The 14,243-nt window shown below is 53.5% G+C and overlaps 1 protein-coding gene across 12 annotated transcripts in view; it reads left to right on the top strand.

Annotated features, from left to right (window-relative positions):
* Positions 1–6,202: 6,202 nt before the first annotated feature.
* The window catches only part of MAST3 (microtubule associated serine/threonine kinase 3), a gene marked incomplete at its 5' end in the record, with an annotated part of 37,353 nt that continues 29,312 nt past the window's right edge, over positions 6,203–14,243 (top strand). For 8 of the 12 annotated variants that reach the window (XM_082835433.1, XM_082835432.1, XM_082835431.1 and 5 more), the window contains 2 exons: positions 6,203–6,241; positions 11,849–11,880. In XM_082835433.1, the coding sequence (XP_082691559.1) occupies positions 6,203–6,241; positions 11,849–11,880 (71 nt within the window). Of the gene's footprint in view, positions 6,242–11,848; positions 11,881–14,033; positions 14,081–14,243 lie in introns of those variants that run through there. The other 4 variants (XM_082835434.1, XM_082835439.1, XM_082835437.1 and 1 more) reach the window with 1 other exon arrangement.

Here is a 14,243-nt window from a genome sequence, read left to right as displayed (position 1 = left end):
TCGTGGCCCCTCCCAGGGCAAGTCAAAGTGAAAAAGAAACCCAGGAAGTCAGCCTGGGCGTGGTGGCCTCATTCAGACCACAAACACACCCGAGCCCTGGACCCTGAGCCCCAGGTCCGGGGGGTCTTCTCTGCTGACCCCAGACTGAAGCTGGACACTGGGTGAGAGCCCCATGGGTGGTCTGGGGCTCTGTGCCCTTGGCCAGGTCTCCAGCCCTCTCTGGTCCACTTCTGAGACTTAGGAGCTAAATGGGAGGCCAGGGTCTTCAGACGTCAGAGTTCACTCTCCCAGTAAATTGTTATGAAGTGCTTGCTGTAGGCTGGGCCTTCCAAAAATGTCCACCTCCCCGTTTCCCGAATTCCAGCCTCAGGGCACCCCGTGTTCCAGGTCTGGAAGAGTCTCCTTGCTTCCTTTAGACTCAACTTTGTCTTTTCTCTGTGTCTTTTTCTCAGCCAGAGGTGGAGAGGTTGGGGGGGGGGAGGGGGGTGGTTTCAGTTTCTGACCCTCTCTCCGCACTGTCAACAAAGGCCCAAAATGTCCATGGAGAAGAGCTGATTCATGCTACCAAGTGGATGAACCCCCAAAACAACAGGCTGAGTGAAAAAAGTCAGACACAGCAGCCCATATGTTGTATGATTCTATGCATATAAAATGTCCGGAACAGGCAAATCCACAGAGACAGAAGGTAGATTAGTGGTTGCCAGGGGCTGGGGGAGGGGAATGGGGAGCGACTACTCATGGGGATGGGGCTGCATTTTGGGGTGCTGAAAATGTTTTGGAGCTAGACAGAGGTAATTGTTGTACCATATCGTGAATATTCTAAATGTCACTGAACTGTATATATTAAAATGGTTAATTTTATGTTATGTGATTTTCACCTAAAAAAAAATGTTCTCGGAGCCCAGGTGGGCAAAGAACAGGGTAAGGGTCTCTCCTGGGGGAGAGCATCTGGGGAAACTGAGGCCCAAGAGGCCAGGAGGAAGCCCATTCTCTGAGAGCCAGTCCTGAGGGGCAGCTGGGCTGGCCAGGGTCAGGCGCCCAGCAGGCCATGAAGTCAGAGCCATCAGAACAAAGAGGCAGTGTTCCAGGCCTGGCACAGTGGGGACGGGGACCCTGTGACCCTGCACAGAGCAGTCTTCACAGGCAGCAGGGCCCAGGCCAGGCCAGGGGGCGGAGTAGGTTTGAGGCCTGGGGGAGGGTCAGAGACAGAGAGAGACAGAGACACAAATGGAGAGAAACATAAAGATAGAAGGGACCATTGGAGATAGGGGTAAACCCATGGCCCACCTCTCAATGATCCTGAGACCCCTACATCAGATGCCCTATTTTGCAGATGGAGAAACTGAGTCCAGAGACACCCAGACCACTCAGGGTCCCAGCTAGAGGTGAAAACATGGATGCAAACCCTGAGGCAGGGCACCCTCCACAGTGGGGCTGAGCTTTGCGCCTTCCAGAGTAAGACCCATGCCCCAGGGCTACTCCCTACCTCCCACCAACCCCCCTCCCGAAAGTTGGGCCTCCCAGGCCTCAGCTTCCCCATCTGCAAATGGGCTAGAGTGTGGATAAAAGAGGGTTGCTGCCCACCAGACAGCCAGTATGATTTATCATTCTTTGGGGGCTTGCAGTGGCCTCTGCTCTTGTCACACCTCTTTCCCATCCCCCCAAAGTTAAAGCAGTCACTGGAAAAACATCAAGGGGGGTGGGGCAGAGCTGGACACAGACGCCCCCAGCTCCTTGAGGTCAGGGGCTGGGTGCAGGGAGGGGCAGAGGTTAAGGGGGCCCTGCAGGGGACCAGGGAGGGCTGCCCAGAGTAAGGAGGTCTTGAACTGGCTTTGTAGAATTAAAGGGCATTCCCAGCAGAGGTCACAGAAGAGGCAAAAGTTCGGGGGACATGATTTGGGGAACAGCAAGATGAACGTGGCAGGTCTGGGGCTCCATGGGAGAGATGAAGATGGTAAGGGGGGCCAGGGCCTTGAGTGCTGGGCTGAAGGGCTGGGCTTTTTCCCAAGAGCTTTTTCCCAAGGAGCTATGGCAGGAGTGTGAGAAGGATTCCAGCCACTTGTCAGGCGTTGTTTCTACCCTTTTTGAAGTCACAGTTGGAAGCTCACCTTGAGGTTCACCGCAGCCCACCTTCCCCGTGCCAAATCTTTATACTCCCACCTCTCTTGGCCTGCCTGCCACCTACTCCAGGAAGCCCTCCCAGCTGCCCCAGAAGCACACCTGGGATATGTCCCCAGAGCTGTCCCACTTTCAGATGCCCCACAAACTGGGGGGAGGGAGAGGCAGGAAGGAGAGGGTCATAGGCCCCCCTCCCCAGGAAATGGTAATGGGAAGAACCACAGAACTTCCCCACCCCCTCAGCTTCCGCCTTCTGGGGGAAGGACGGGTAGTAACCTTTAGCCCGAGAAGGGCTGAGCTTCTCTCCATGTGGTCAAGAGACCTGGTGCCCCTGAGGGGCATCTAAGGAGGATCTTGAAGGATGAGTAGGAGTTGGCAAGGAGAAAATCCATGAGTTCATTTAACAAACACATTTATTAATAAGAACATTTTTCACCAATAAGAACATTTCTCATTTACTCAACCAGGACTTCCTGAGGCCTCCAGAGGATCAACTGAGGATGTTTTAAAGAATACATAGTGGTGATCATTTTGTAAGATATAGAAATATCAAATCAATATATTGTGCACCTGGAACTAACATAATGTTGTAGGTCAGTTATAATTCAATTTTTTTTTTTTTTCGGTACGCGGGCCTCTCACTGTTGTGGCCTCTCCCGTTGCGAAGCACAGTCTCCGGACACACAGGCTCAGCGGCCATGGCTCATGGGCCTAGCCGCTCCTCAGCATGTGGGACCTTCCCGGACCGGGGCACGAACCCGTGTCCCTTGCATCGGCAGGCGGACTCTCAACCACTGCGCCACCAGGGAAGCCCTATAATTCGACTTTTTAAAAAAGAATACACAGGGGAACTTCCCTGGAGGTCCAGTGGTTAAGACTCCGCACCTCCGCTGCAGGGGGCAGGTGCTTGATCCCTGGTCGGGGAACTATGATCCTGCATGCCGTGCAGTGTGGGGCCCCACCCGCACCCCCCAAAAAAAGAATACATAGGTGGGACTTCCCTGGTGGTGCAGTGGTTAAGAATCTGCCTGCCAATGCAGGGGACACAGGTTCGATCCCTGGCCCGGGAAGATCCCACATGTCCCAGAGCAACTAAGCCCGTGTGCCACAACCACTGAGCATGCACTCTAGAGCCCGCGAGCCACAACTACTGAGTCCGCATGTCACAACTACTGAAGCCCGTGCTCCACAACGAGAAGCCACCGCAATGAGAAGCCCGCGCACCGTAACGAAGACCCAACGCAGCCAAAAATAAATAAATAAAAATTTAAAAGTAAATAAGTACATATATTTATTTTTTTTAAAAAGAATACATAGGTTACCAAGAAAAGAACTCATTCATTCACTCCCTGATTACACTCCCTGATACTCTTCATGGAGATATTTGAGGAGGGTTTTGATGGATGTGTAGAAGTTTGCAAGAAAAAATCTATTTATTCATCCAATAAATGTTCTCTGATGCTTCTCAAAGAGAATTTGAAGTGGATTTTGAAGGATAGGTGTTCACCGTGGAAGAATTGCATTCAGTCAGTCCTCCAGTCGGTCAGTCAATAAATGCTCCCTGTTGCCCTTTGAAGAGGTCATTTGGGAAGGGGTTCTGGGAAGAAGTTCTCCAGATAGATCACGGGCATTTGAGACCTCTCTGGTGGCTTCCCCTCCAGCAGCTCCCCATCTGTCCAGCCCAACCACCTCTGGTACAGGGAACCTCTCTTTCCTCAGGGTTCCAGCCAAAGTCCCAGGGAAGACTCTGATTGACTGAGCTTGAGTCACATCTCCATCTTGAACCAATCACAGTGACTGAGATGGATAAGGACTCTAGGTCACATGTCCACCCCAGCCTGGATTACAGAACTTTTAGGCAGAACTAGCCAGAGACAGAAAGTTGGCCATGGTAGGGTGTGAGCTTACCATCACCTGGGGTATGCAAGCTCCAGATGAAGTCCATTCATTGTAGGGTTGTCAGATAAAACACACAACATCCATTTAAATTAGAATTTCAGATAAATAACACATAGCTTTTTAGCATATCTATGTCCCAATTATTGCACAGGACATATACTGAAAAGGTATTCATTGTTTATGTGAAATTAAATTTAACCAGGTGTCTGTATTAGTTTGGTAGAGCTACCATAACAAAGTATCACAGACTGAAATCACAGAGTGATTTCAACAACAGAAATTTACTTTATTATAGTTTTGGAGGCTAGAAGTCCAAGATCAAGGTGTCGGCAGGTTTGATTTCTTCCAGGGTCTCTCTCCACAGCTTGAAGATGGTATCTCTCCCCTGTGTCTTCACATAGTCACTTCCCTTGTACAAGTTTGTATACTAATCTCCTCTTATAAAGACACCAGTCATATTGGATTTGGATCTACCCACATGACCTCATTTTAGTTAATTACCTCTTTAAAGGCCTTATCTCCAAATACAATCACATTCCGAGGTACTGGGGGTGAGGATTTCAACTTATGAATTTTGGGAGAATGCAATTCAACCCATAACAGTGGCTGCTTTGGAAAACGGTCTGGTTTTTGAGAATATTTAAATGTAGAGTTACCATAGGACCCAGGAATTCCACTCCTAGGTATATACCCAAGAGAATCGAAAGCATATGTCCACACAAAAAGTTGTACATGAATGTTCACAGAAGCACTCTTCACAATAGCCAGAAAGTGGAAAAACTCAGATGTCCACTAATGGATGAATGAGTAAACAGAATGTGTCTATCCATGCAATGAAATATTATTCAGCCATAAAAAGGAATGAAGTAGTGGCGTTTGCTGCAACGAGGATGAATCTTGAAAACGTCTTGCTGAGTGAAAGAAGCCAGACACAAAAGGCCACATGTTGTATGATTTCATTTATGTGAAATGTCCAGGACAGGCAGATCCACAGGAACAGAAAGATTGGTCTTTAACAGGGGCTGGGGGAGGGAGAATGGGGAGTGACTGCTCACTGGTATAGGGTTTCTTTTGGGGGTGATGAAAGTGTTCTGGAATTAGATAGTGATGATGATTGCACATCTCTGTGAATATGTTTAAAAACCACAGAATTGTACACTTTAAAAAGGTGAATTTTATGATAGGTAAATTACATGTCAATTTCAAAACGTGCGAGAAAAGCAAATTTGGCCTTGGAGTCCTGTATTTTTATGTGCTCAATCTGGCCACCATAACTTGGTGGGACACTACTGTACCTCACAGGCGATTAGTCAGAGACCTTAGCTAGGGTTCCCTCCAATCTGAGAACATACTCTAATGTCCAGGTCGAACAGCTGGTAACCAAGGGACCCTGCAGCAGCAGAGACAGTGGGAGTCCCAGTGAAAGAGAGAATATGGGTGCCATCTTGGGACTTTGGGCTTTTCCCAGCCTCCCTTTCCCTTCTGCAAAGTCAGGCTGAACAACTATCATCAGATACCTGTGAGAGGAGGTCCTCATGAGACATTTAGTTGGGTGCCCAATTGGCGCTCGGCAAAGGCAGCCATCCTCAAAAAAGAAACTGGTAACTACAGTGGCCACCTATTCTTGTAAATAAAGTTTTATTGGGACAAGGGCCAGGATTGGAGTGAGGCAAGCAGGCAGGGTCGTGCAAGGGCAGAGTCTGATCCTGTTTTTATTTAAAATGTTCATGTCTAGCTCATCATGCATTTTTGTATTCGTTTCGATTTGTTAAACTATTGTATTAAAATGTTGTGTATCTTCATTACTGACTTTTTTTGTGGGCGCTTCTTAAATTTTGCACAGACGTGAGTGCCCCACTCGCCTCACCCTTGTTGTGTGCCCCCCGGGGCGGGGAACATGGATTAACTTTTCTGAGCCTCAGTTTCCTCATTTGCAAAATGGGGATAACTCTCCCTTCTAGGAAGATTCATTGAAAAATGTTTACTTCTAGGCTCCAGGGGTGGGGCGGGGCCTGAAAGGGCGGGGCAGGCTCGCTCGAAGGGGGCGGGCCTTTCGAGACCGGCTCTCGGAGAGGGGCGGGGTCAGGCCTCGTCAGCTGACCGCTTTGGCCAACGGCAGGGTGTGGCGGGGCCTGGCAGACTGAGACGGGGCAGGGCGCAAGCGAGCATTGCGGACTAGCCGGCGATGGACGAGCCGAGCCTCCTGCGGCGCCGTGGGCTCCAGGTGAGGCCCCTGCGCGGGCGGGCAGAGGGCGCGGGCGGAGTGAACCTGCTTGGGTGCCGGGGTCGGGGCTTTGGCGAACCTGCTTGGGTGCCGGGCTCGGGGCTTTGGCGGACCAGGGGAAACTGAGGCGGAGAGAGGTGCGCGCTCCGGAGACTCCCACTTGTCCACCCGCATCTCAAAGTGCTTTTCGCCTGTTGGGAAGAGGGTATGTCCATTTGACATATGGAGAAACTGAGGCTCCGTGGGAGAAAGGGGCTGAGGTTTCGACCTCTCCACCAGCAGCTCTAATCATATTTGCAGCGACAGCCTTTGAGCGCTCACCATAAGTTCATCTCGTTGTGTCAATACTTTTACTAGTGCTATATTAATATTAATTAATGTGTATTAATACATGCCTCGTGCCTTCGCAGCGCCACCGCAGCCCTGCCTCAGCTCACCCCTAAGGCAAGCTGGGGAGGCTGGGGATGTCAGTCCGCCCTTTCGTCAGATCAGGAAACTGAGGCTGGAGTCTGGGAAAGTCACAAACCCCAGGTCGCACAGCAGGGATTCAGTCCAGCGACCTTAACCAGCTCTCAGGTGCACAAGCCACTGCCAGCTGGCTCTGTGGCCTGGGGGGGTGGGGGGGCTGAGGCGTTGGGAGGCACTCTTGGGTCTCCCGACCTCAGTTTCCCCATTCATTAGAAGGGCCCTCCTTTTCTGACCACTGGCCCCGGGTTTGTGTTCGGGAGGCAGCGCCACCAGGAGATAAGCAAAAAAGGCATCAGACCTAGGAGAGGCTGACATTCTAACGCACGTGACCCCGCGGCGGCAATTTCCTTGACCTCTCTGGACCTCAGTGTCCCCATCCATCCAGTGGGAATTTAGACAATCTAGCCGTTTCCCTCTGGGGCTTAGACCACAACTGTAAGAAGCCACCAGTTGCAAGTGGGGGAACCCGGGATTCATCATTTACCCAACAAACATTTATTGAGTGCCTGCTGTAGTCCCCCGTCCCACCCCACCCCCGCCCCCCTGGAGAGGCGGGGGATGGGGGGGTTCACCCCTGGAACCGCCCTCCTGGATCTCCCAGCCTGTTGGGGGAGACGAATGCCTGAGCAGCAGTGACCCCGCACAGGTGTCAGCTGCGATGGGGCACGCTCAGGCACCCCTGGAGAAGGCGGCTGAACCGAGGGTTGCTGGGTGGCCTTGGGACAGAGGAAGCAGCCACTGGTGGCAGGGCAGGGAGCAGGTGTTTGGGGAAATGAATGAGGCTCAGAGAAGCTAGAAAGTAGGGGATGGGGTGGGGAGGTGGGCACTGAGGCCGAGGAGGGAGGGGAAAGGCAGGCCTTGAACCCAGGCTGCGGAACTGCGAACTTGTTGGGAGGTGAAGGAAGAGCCACATGTGTTTCGGTTGGGAGTCAGGGAGGGTGTGGGTAGAGCTGCGAGGCAGAGACCCTGAGGACATGCGGGGGGGGAGGGGCCGTTGCCAGAGGCAGGAGTCGGGGGCCTGAGCATAGAGGAGGGGATGCAGCAGGACTGGTTTGCAGTGGGGTGTTGTGGGGAAACAAGCCCCGCCCGGAGCCCCAGATAGAATTGAGCCCTGCCTGCAGCCTCTTAAAATAGAGAAACCGCCTTCGGGTAGGCGAATGGGGGGTGCAGCTGACGTCAGAAACGGGGGGGTTGCTGTTCCATGGGGAAGAGGCACCCATTCCCTGATGACGAGTCCCATGTTACAAATGGGAAAACTGAGGCTCATAGAATCATAGCCTCTGTCCAGGTGTCACAGTGTGTAAGGACGACAGAGGATTTGAACCCAGGCAGATCTGGCTCTCCCTGCAGCCCAACCCCATACTGGCAGGCCTCCATCCAAGGAGGCGGAAGGGCAAGTAGGGTTTGCCCAGTTGAGTGAGGGCATTCTGGACAGAGGGAACAGCACATGCAAATGCCCAGAGGTATGCAACCATATGTATTTATGGGGAAGCTAGAAGCCATTTCTTAGCGCTAGAACTGTGCATGTGAGATGGGACCATCTGCTTCCAGGGCTTCCAGCGCCGATTTTGAAGAGGTTAGACTTTCTTCCTAGGGTGATTGGGAGCTATGGAAGGTGATGGAACAGGGGAGGTCATGTCAGATCTGAGCGCTTTGAAAGACTCCTCTGGAGCAGGTGGGGGCCAAAAAGGGGGCCAGAAGCCAGGAAGGCATCTAGAGTAAAGGACCAAGTAGGAGACACATGAAAATAATTTTTAAAATAACAGTAGAAGTGTAAATAACTGCTCACATTAAGGGGCATCTACAAATGCTAAGCACTGTACATGCATGTAGTTCTCCAACAGCCCAAGAGATTATTAGCCTTATTTTTCACAAGGGGAAACTGAGGCTCAGAGAAGGAAAATAACACCCAGGAAGTCAGGGAGTTGGAATTCTAAGTGGTCTGGCACTTGAGGATGCAAAGATGTTGAGGGCCTTGGTTTGGGGCATCAGTCACACACTCCTTTAATTGGAGCTCAGAGCACCCCCAGCCAATCAGGTCAGAGCCAATCAGATACCCTGGAGGGTGATCCTTGCCAAAGGTCAAAGAGTCAATTCATAAAAGCTTGAGGAAATCAGGTGTTGATTGGCCAGTCCAGACAATAGCTGGGGGTATCCTGGCCAATCTGACTGTGGCAATGCAGGGCATGCGGTTGACTGAGTACTAGGAGGTTGTAAACAGGTCCTGGCTTGGCCTGTGGACCACCAGTTTGCATTGGCTGTGGGTAAGGGGAAGAGGTGGAGACTGGCCCTTTCTGGTTTGGGTTAAGCTCAGTCTTCTGTGTAGCATTTGTAGGCGCCAGTTAACGTAAGCTGTTATTACTAGGACTACTACCACTATTATTTTATCATTTTTTTCACCATCTCCCACTTTGCCCTTTGCTTAACAAACGACAGAATTTTAAAAGCAGATCCCCAAAGAGAGCATCCAGGGACAGAGAAGGTGTCCAGTCTGTGTCTGGACTTTGTCTCTCCTGTGCTGCTGGGGAAGCTCCCTGGAAGGTCCATCTGGCATCCTCACGGCCCAGTTCCAACTATTCTCCTCCTCCAGGAAGCCCTCCGGCTGGTGCCATGTGGTCCCTGCTGACCTCTCTCTCTTCACTCCAGCTGCCAACTTCCGATGAGACTTGGTGCCCACTGGGCTGAGTCCCACCTCCACCCTACTGTCTCCCACTAGCCTGCTAGCCCAGCCTGAAGCCCTCCTCCTGGAACTCCTTTGGCTCCCCTCTCCCTCCAGCCCCTTCTCTTCCTCTGGGTCCCTACTAATGCCTCCAGTATGGGGGTGTCCATGCCCTACCCTGTCTCCTTCAGAATGTGGGTTCCTCGGGGTGGAGCTGAGGCTTCTGGTGAGGAGGCAGCATCTCCCAGCCCAGTCAAGCCCAGAAGAGGATGCCATAAATATTATCTTTAAAGGGCAGTTCCGGGGGGTTAGGCCACCCCCACCCCCACCCCCACCCCATTCCTAGGCGGGAGCCACTCGCTGAGGAACAGCTGGCAAAGAGGGGGCTGAAGGCAGAAGCAGATGGCGCAGGGAGCAGAGGGTCCGGGGGTGGTGCCGGGAGAATTCCATGTGGGCCCAGCGTTCCACTGAGCCTTTGTAGGGGGGCGGCTGACCGTCCCTCACCTCTCTGTGCCACTTCACATCTTTTTGTATTTTGGAAGTAAATTAAAATTTGTGGTTAAATTGGTAGTTATTAACCTCACAAAATCATTGTGTGGGCTCTGATTGATCAAAGCTTCCCCCAGCGCCAGGCCCTGAGCCTGCTACTTGATTCCTCCCAGGGCCCTATGTAACTGGACCATTTTCCAAAGGAGGAAACTGAGGCACAGACGGGTGAAGTCGTTTGTCGGGGATCACACAGCCCAGATTAGAGAGCCAGACTGGGAACCCAGGACTGTCCGTGTTTTGGAAGGAAATGGCTGGGATGGGGTGGGGGGGGGCGGCATGTGTGGGCACAGCAAGAACCCCTGAGTTCAGATCCCAGCTCCTCACTGTTTTGCGGGTTAGTAGGGGAGGAGGAAGCGGCATGAGATCTCATAACAACCGGAGGGGCCGAAGGAGACCCTAATGGTGGTGGTGGTGGTGGTGGGTCCATGAACGTTTGCACAGAATGATAGTGAGCTCTCCATCCCCAGAGGTATTCAAGCAAACAAGGGGACCTCAGGGTGGCAGGTGAGCCTCCTCCCACCTTGAAGGGCTCTGACTTGATTTTCTGAGCTCAAGGTAGCGGGGGTCCAGCCTCAGGGCGACGCCCCACCCCCGCAGATCCTCCTCTTCCCCTGCCTGGAGACCCTGTTAACCCCTCCCAGCCCTGTCATCCCGAGCCCAGCAGCTTCCGGCCCCCTCCAATTGGCTGCGGGGGCTGATGACATCATTGGTTGCCATGACGAACGCCCAACTCTGGATGTGGGCAGCCCTGAGCCCACCGAGGTAAAAATAGTCCTGCATCCTCGGCGCAACCGCCCCAGTGTGTGTGTGTGTGTGTGTGTGTGTGTGTGTGTGTGTGTGTGTGTGTGTGTGTGTGGTGTCCAGAGACCTGGATTCCCGGCCCTACCTCCGTCGAGAGATGTGGGCAGCTGCTGCCCTCCGCGCCTCAGTTTCCCCGCCTGTAAAAAGGCCTCTGCTCCTGATGAGTAGTAGCGGCTCAGTAAATGTACGTAAAATTTAGCAAGTATTGCGATAGTCTGCGAAGGCCCTTGCTGAGCTCAACAGTAACACAACAACAATAATTTCTGATCATTTTTACCCCAGAACCCTCTTACATTATCTCCAAATTACAGATGGGGAAACCAAAGCACAGGTAGTACCAGTCACTTGGCTCAAGGTTCCACGGCCAGGAAAGAACAGATGATAGATCTGGACCCAGGTCTGGGTGTCCTCAGATTCTAAACTTGTGCCACACAGCCTTTTGAGAATTAAAAAGCCCTCTTGGGCAAGCCATATTTGAGGGTGGACTCGGGTCACAGTGGAACCCAAGCACAGGGCTTTCTGCCCTATATATGGTGAGGACACCCAGGGTTGGTGCAGATCGGCTTGCTGAGCTCTAAAAGAGTCTTCAGTAGGGAGTCACTGGTCAGTGTGCCCAGCCCCCACAAATGACCAGGACCCAAACCTGCATAGATTCTGCAGAAGGTGAGCGGGGAATGGCTTTCAGATCTGGGAGGGGACAGGGTGAGGATGACTAAGGAATCTCCCTTTTCTCAATAGATTATTAGTATTTAGCCACTACTGACATACTTCTTTGTAAATATAACTAATTTATTTTGAATAATGACTTTTAAAAAATGCAAGTAGGGGAGCTGAGAAGGGAGGTAGATTGGGAATCTGAAAGGGCTTCCTAGAGGAAGGGACACTTGAGCTGAAGCCTGAAGGATGAGCTTCAATTAACAAGCACCAGAAGGGAGGGAAAGTGGTCCTGGCAGAAGATACAGTTGGTGCAAAGGCCCTGAGGCAGGGCTGAGTCCAATGTGTGGGGTGAGCAGAAAAGAGGCATTGGTTGGAACAGGGTGAACAAGGGGCCAACTGGGAAATGAGGTGGGTGGAAAGCTAGGGATGTGAAGGGTTTGTCTCCTTGAGAATGACCCCTGTTTTCTTTTCAGAAGGAGCTGAGCCTACCGCGCCGGGGACGTGGGTGAGTTTACCTGGGGCCAGTGGGCTGGGTGGGGCCCTGTGGTCCTGGGCACAGATATTCCAGCAGCAGCCTCCAAATTGTGAATTTATTTAGTAATTACTACAAAGCTTCTCACCTTGATCCTGCCCCGGTGTTTGCAAAGTACTTCACAGGTGCCTCACGTGGCCCTCACCACAGGCTGGGAGGTGAGGTACAAACTATGCCAGTTTGCAAACGAGGAAACTGAGGTGCATAAGGGTTGTTTCACTGGCTGTACGGCAACCAACTTGAAAAGGTGGCATCCAGAGTCCAGACTGTAGAATTCCAGTCAAGTATCCTAGAACCAGCTTGCATGCCTCCCATGACAGGAAGCTCACTCTATTTTGGGGAACACCAGCAGAAAATCATACACTTCAGGGTCACATTAATGTTCCTGGTGATTGGCATTTTGAGATCCCCAAAGCTCAAAAAACATTTGTTCAGTGCCTTCCCCTGTTTACAGATGGGGAAATCAAAGCCCAGGAGGGGGAGGAGTTTGCCTCCTACTGGTGGTCTGGGGGAGTGTGAGTGCAGACACTCCCTCTTTGGAGGCTGCATTTGCCTAAGGTGGGGGTGGGAATTCCCTTGCGCCTCAGTGAAATCACTCACTCAACAAACATTTTTTTAGGATCTACTGTGTGCTGGGCTCTGTTCCAGGCACAGGGGACACGGTGACGAGTCAATGCTGGACCCTGCCCGTGGAGCTTGCACTCTCTTGGGGAGAGTGATGAAGTGATGTTATACAGGGGAGAAATTAAACAGAGACAGACAGAGGGGGCTGGAGGGTGGCTTTAGCCCTGAAGATGTGGGATCTCTTAGAGGAGGTGACATTTGAGACTAGATCTGGAAGAGGAGGAAGAGCTAGGGGGAAAGTGTCGGGGGAACGGCATTCCAGGCAGAGGGAACAGCATGGTCAAAGGTCCTGAGGTGCGAACTAGCTTGGCACTGGAAAAACAGCATGGAGACAGGGGTAGCTGGGGTGAAGTGAGCATAGGGGAGGTGGAGGGAGAGGAGAAAGGGTAGGTCCTGGGGGTTGGATGAGAGTTTGAAATCTGATGGTGGGGCTGGTGTCAGAGTAGCCCCCAAGCCCAGACCATCTCTTGTTGGACTGGGGGTAGTGCACCTGGTGGGGAGGGCCCTGAGGACCCCAGTAGGGAAGGGGTTTGGACACTGCCCGGAAGGCAGGCACTGTCCCCAGCCTTTGCCCAGGCTGGGGGCGGGGTAGTGGACCGTGAATCAGTACAAACCACTGAGGGCAAAGTCCTGGGCCACGGAATAGGACCAGGACAAAGACTCCCTGAGGGCTGTCTAGTCTTTGCCACCTGCGGTGTGCCTGACTGGGTCCAACCAGGATTTCAAGGGGGCCATGGCCGGACACAGACAACCGCAAACCTTCGGAGTCTGGGCTGGGCAGGAGGGAGGGTGGGGCTCTGAGCGCCAGGGGTCCACGTGTAGGGAGGAGGCTGGTGGGGCTGAATTAGGATATGAATGACGGGGATGACTGTCCTGGCAGGGGGAACCCAGGGAAACAAAGTGCTGGAGGCGTGGTCGGGGCCTCCGGTGTGCGCCGGGATGGTGACACCCGCTGCGGGCGGCCGGGAACGCCTGGGCTGAGCGGCTGCGGGTGGGAGGATTGGGGTGGGGCACGCACACCGTGGATTGGTGTCCGAGAGACACCCCCCGGGGGCGGGGCTGGGCGGGGCTCGGTGAGCGCGGAGGTAAGGCCTCGACAGGGAAGGGGCGGGGCCAGTTGATGGAGCAAAAAGTCCGGCAGAGAAGGCAGTGACTGCCCTTCCTTTCCGGCCGTGCAGCTCGGGGGCTCGATACCCGGCACCCTCGGCGTCCCTGCTTGGGAGGGGTGGCACCGCGGCTCCCGCCTCGCACAATCCGACCTTTGCTGCAGGTCTGTGCCTGCGCGCAGGTGCGGGGCTCCGAGCCCCGCCCCGGGACGGAGAGAGCCCGCCCCCCCACCACCACCCGGCGGCCCAGGCCCCACTACGCGTCTGTCTCGCGTGCCAGGCGTGCTGTCCCGGTGTCCGCGTCTGTCTGTCTGTCCGATCGCGAAACAGTCAGGGCTTGGCGGCCACGAAGGGGGAGTCAGTACCCGGTCGCGTAGACGCGGCCCCGGCCTCGGCATGAAGTCCCGCAGGGACAAGCTGCACATCCCGGCGCTGACCCTCGAGTGAGTGCTTGGACCTGGAAGGGGAGATTTGGGGGAAGAGGGGCAGACTGACAACCACCCTTCTTCCGTGTCTCTGTTCAAGTCGCCCCGAGTCGCACCGCCGCCTCCAGGGAGCCCTCCCGGGTCAACGGCCTGGCCCCGCCCTCGCGGCCTGCGCGAGATC

This window comes from Leucopleurus acutus (genome assembly GCF_964270905.1).
Source record: "Leucopleurus acutus genome assembly, chromosome: 3".
Taxonomy (NCBI): Eukaryota; Metazoa; Chordata; class Mammalia; order Artiodactyla; family Delphinidae; genus Leucopleurus; species Leucopleurus acutus.
Note: the sequence above shows the minus strand (reverse complement) of the source record. Positions and strands in the feature narration are given on the sequence as shown.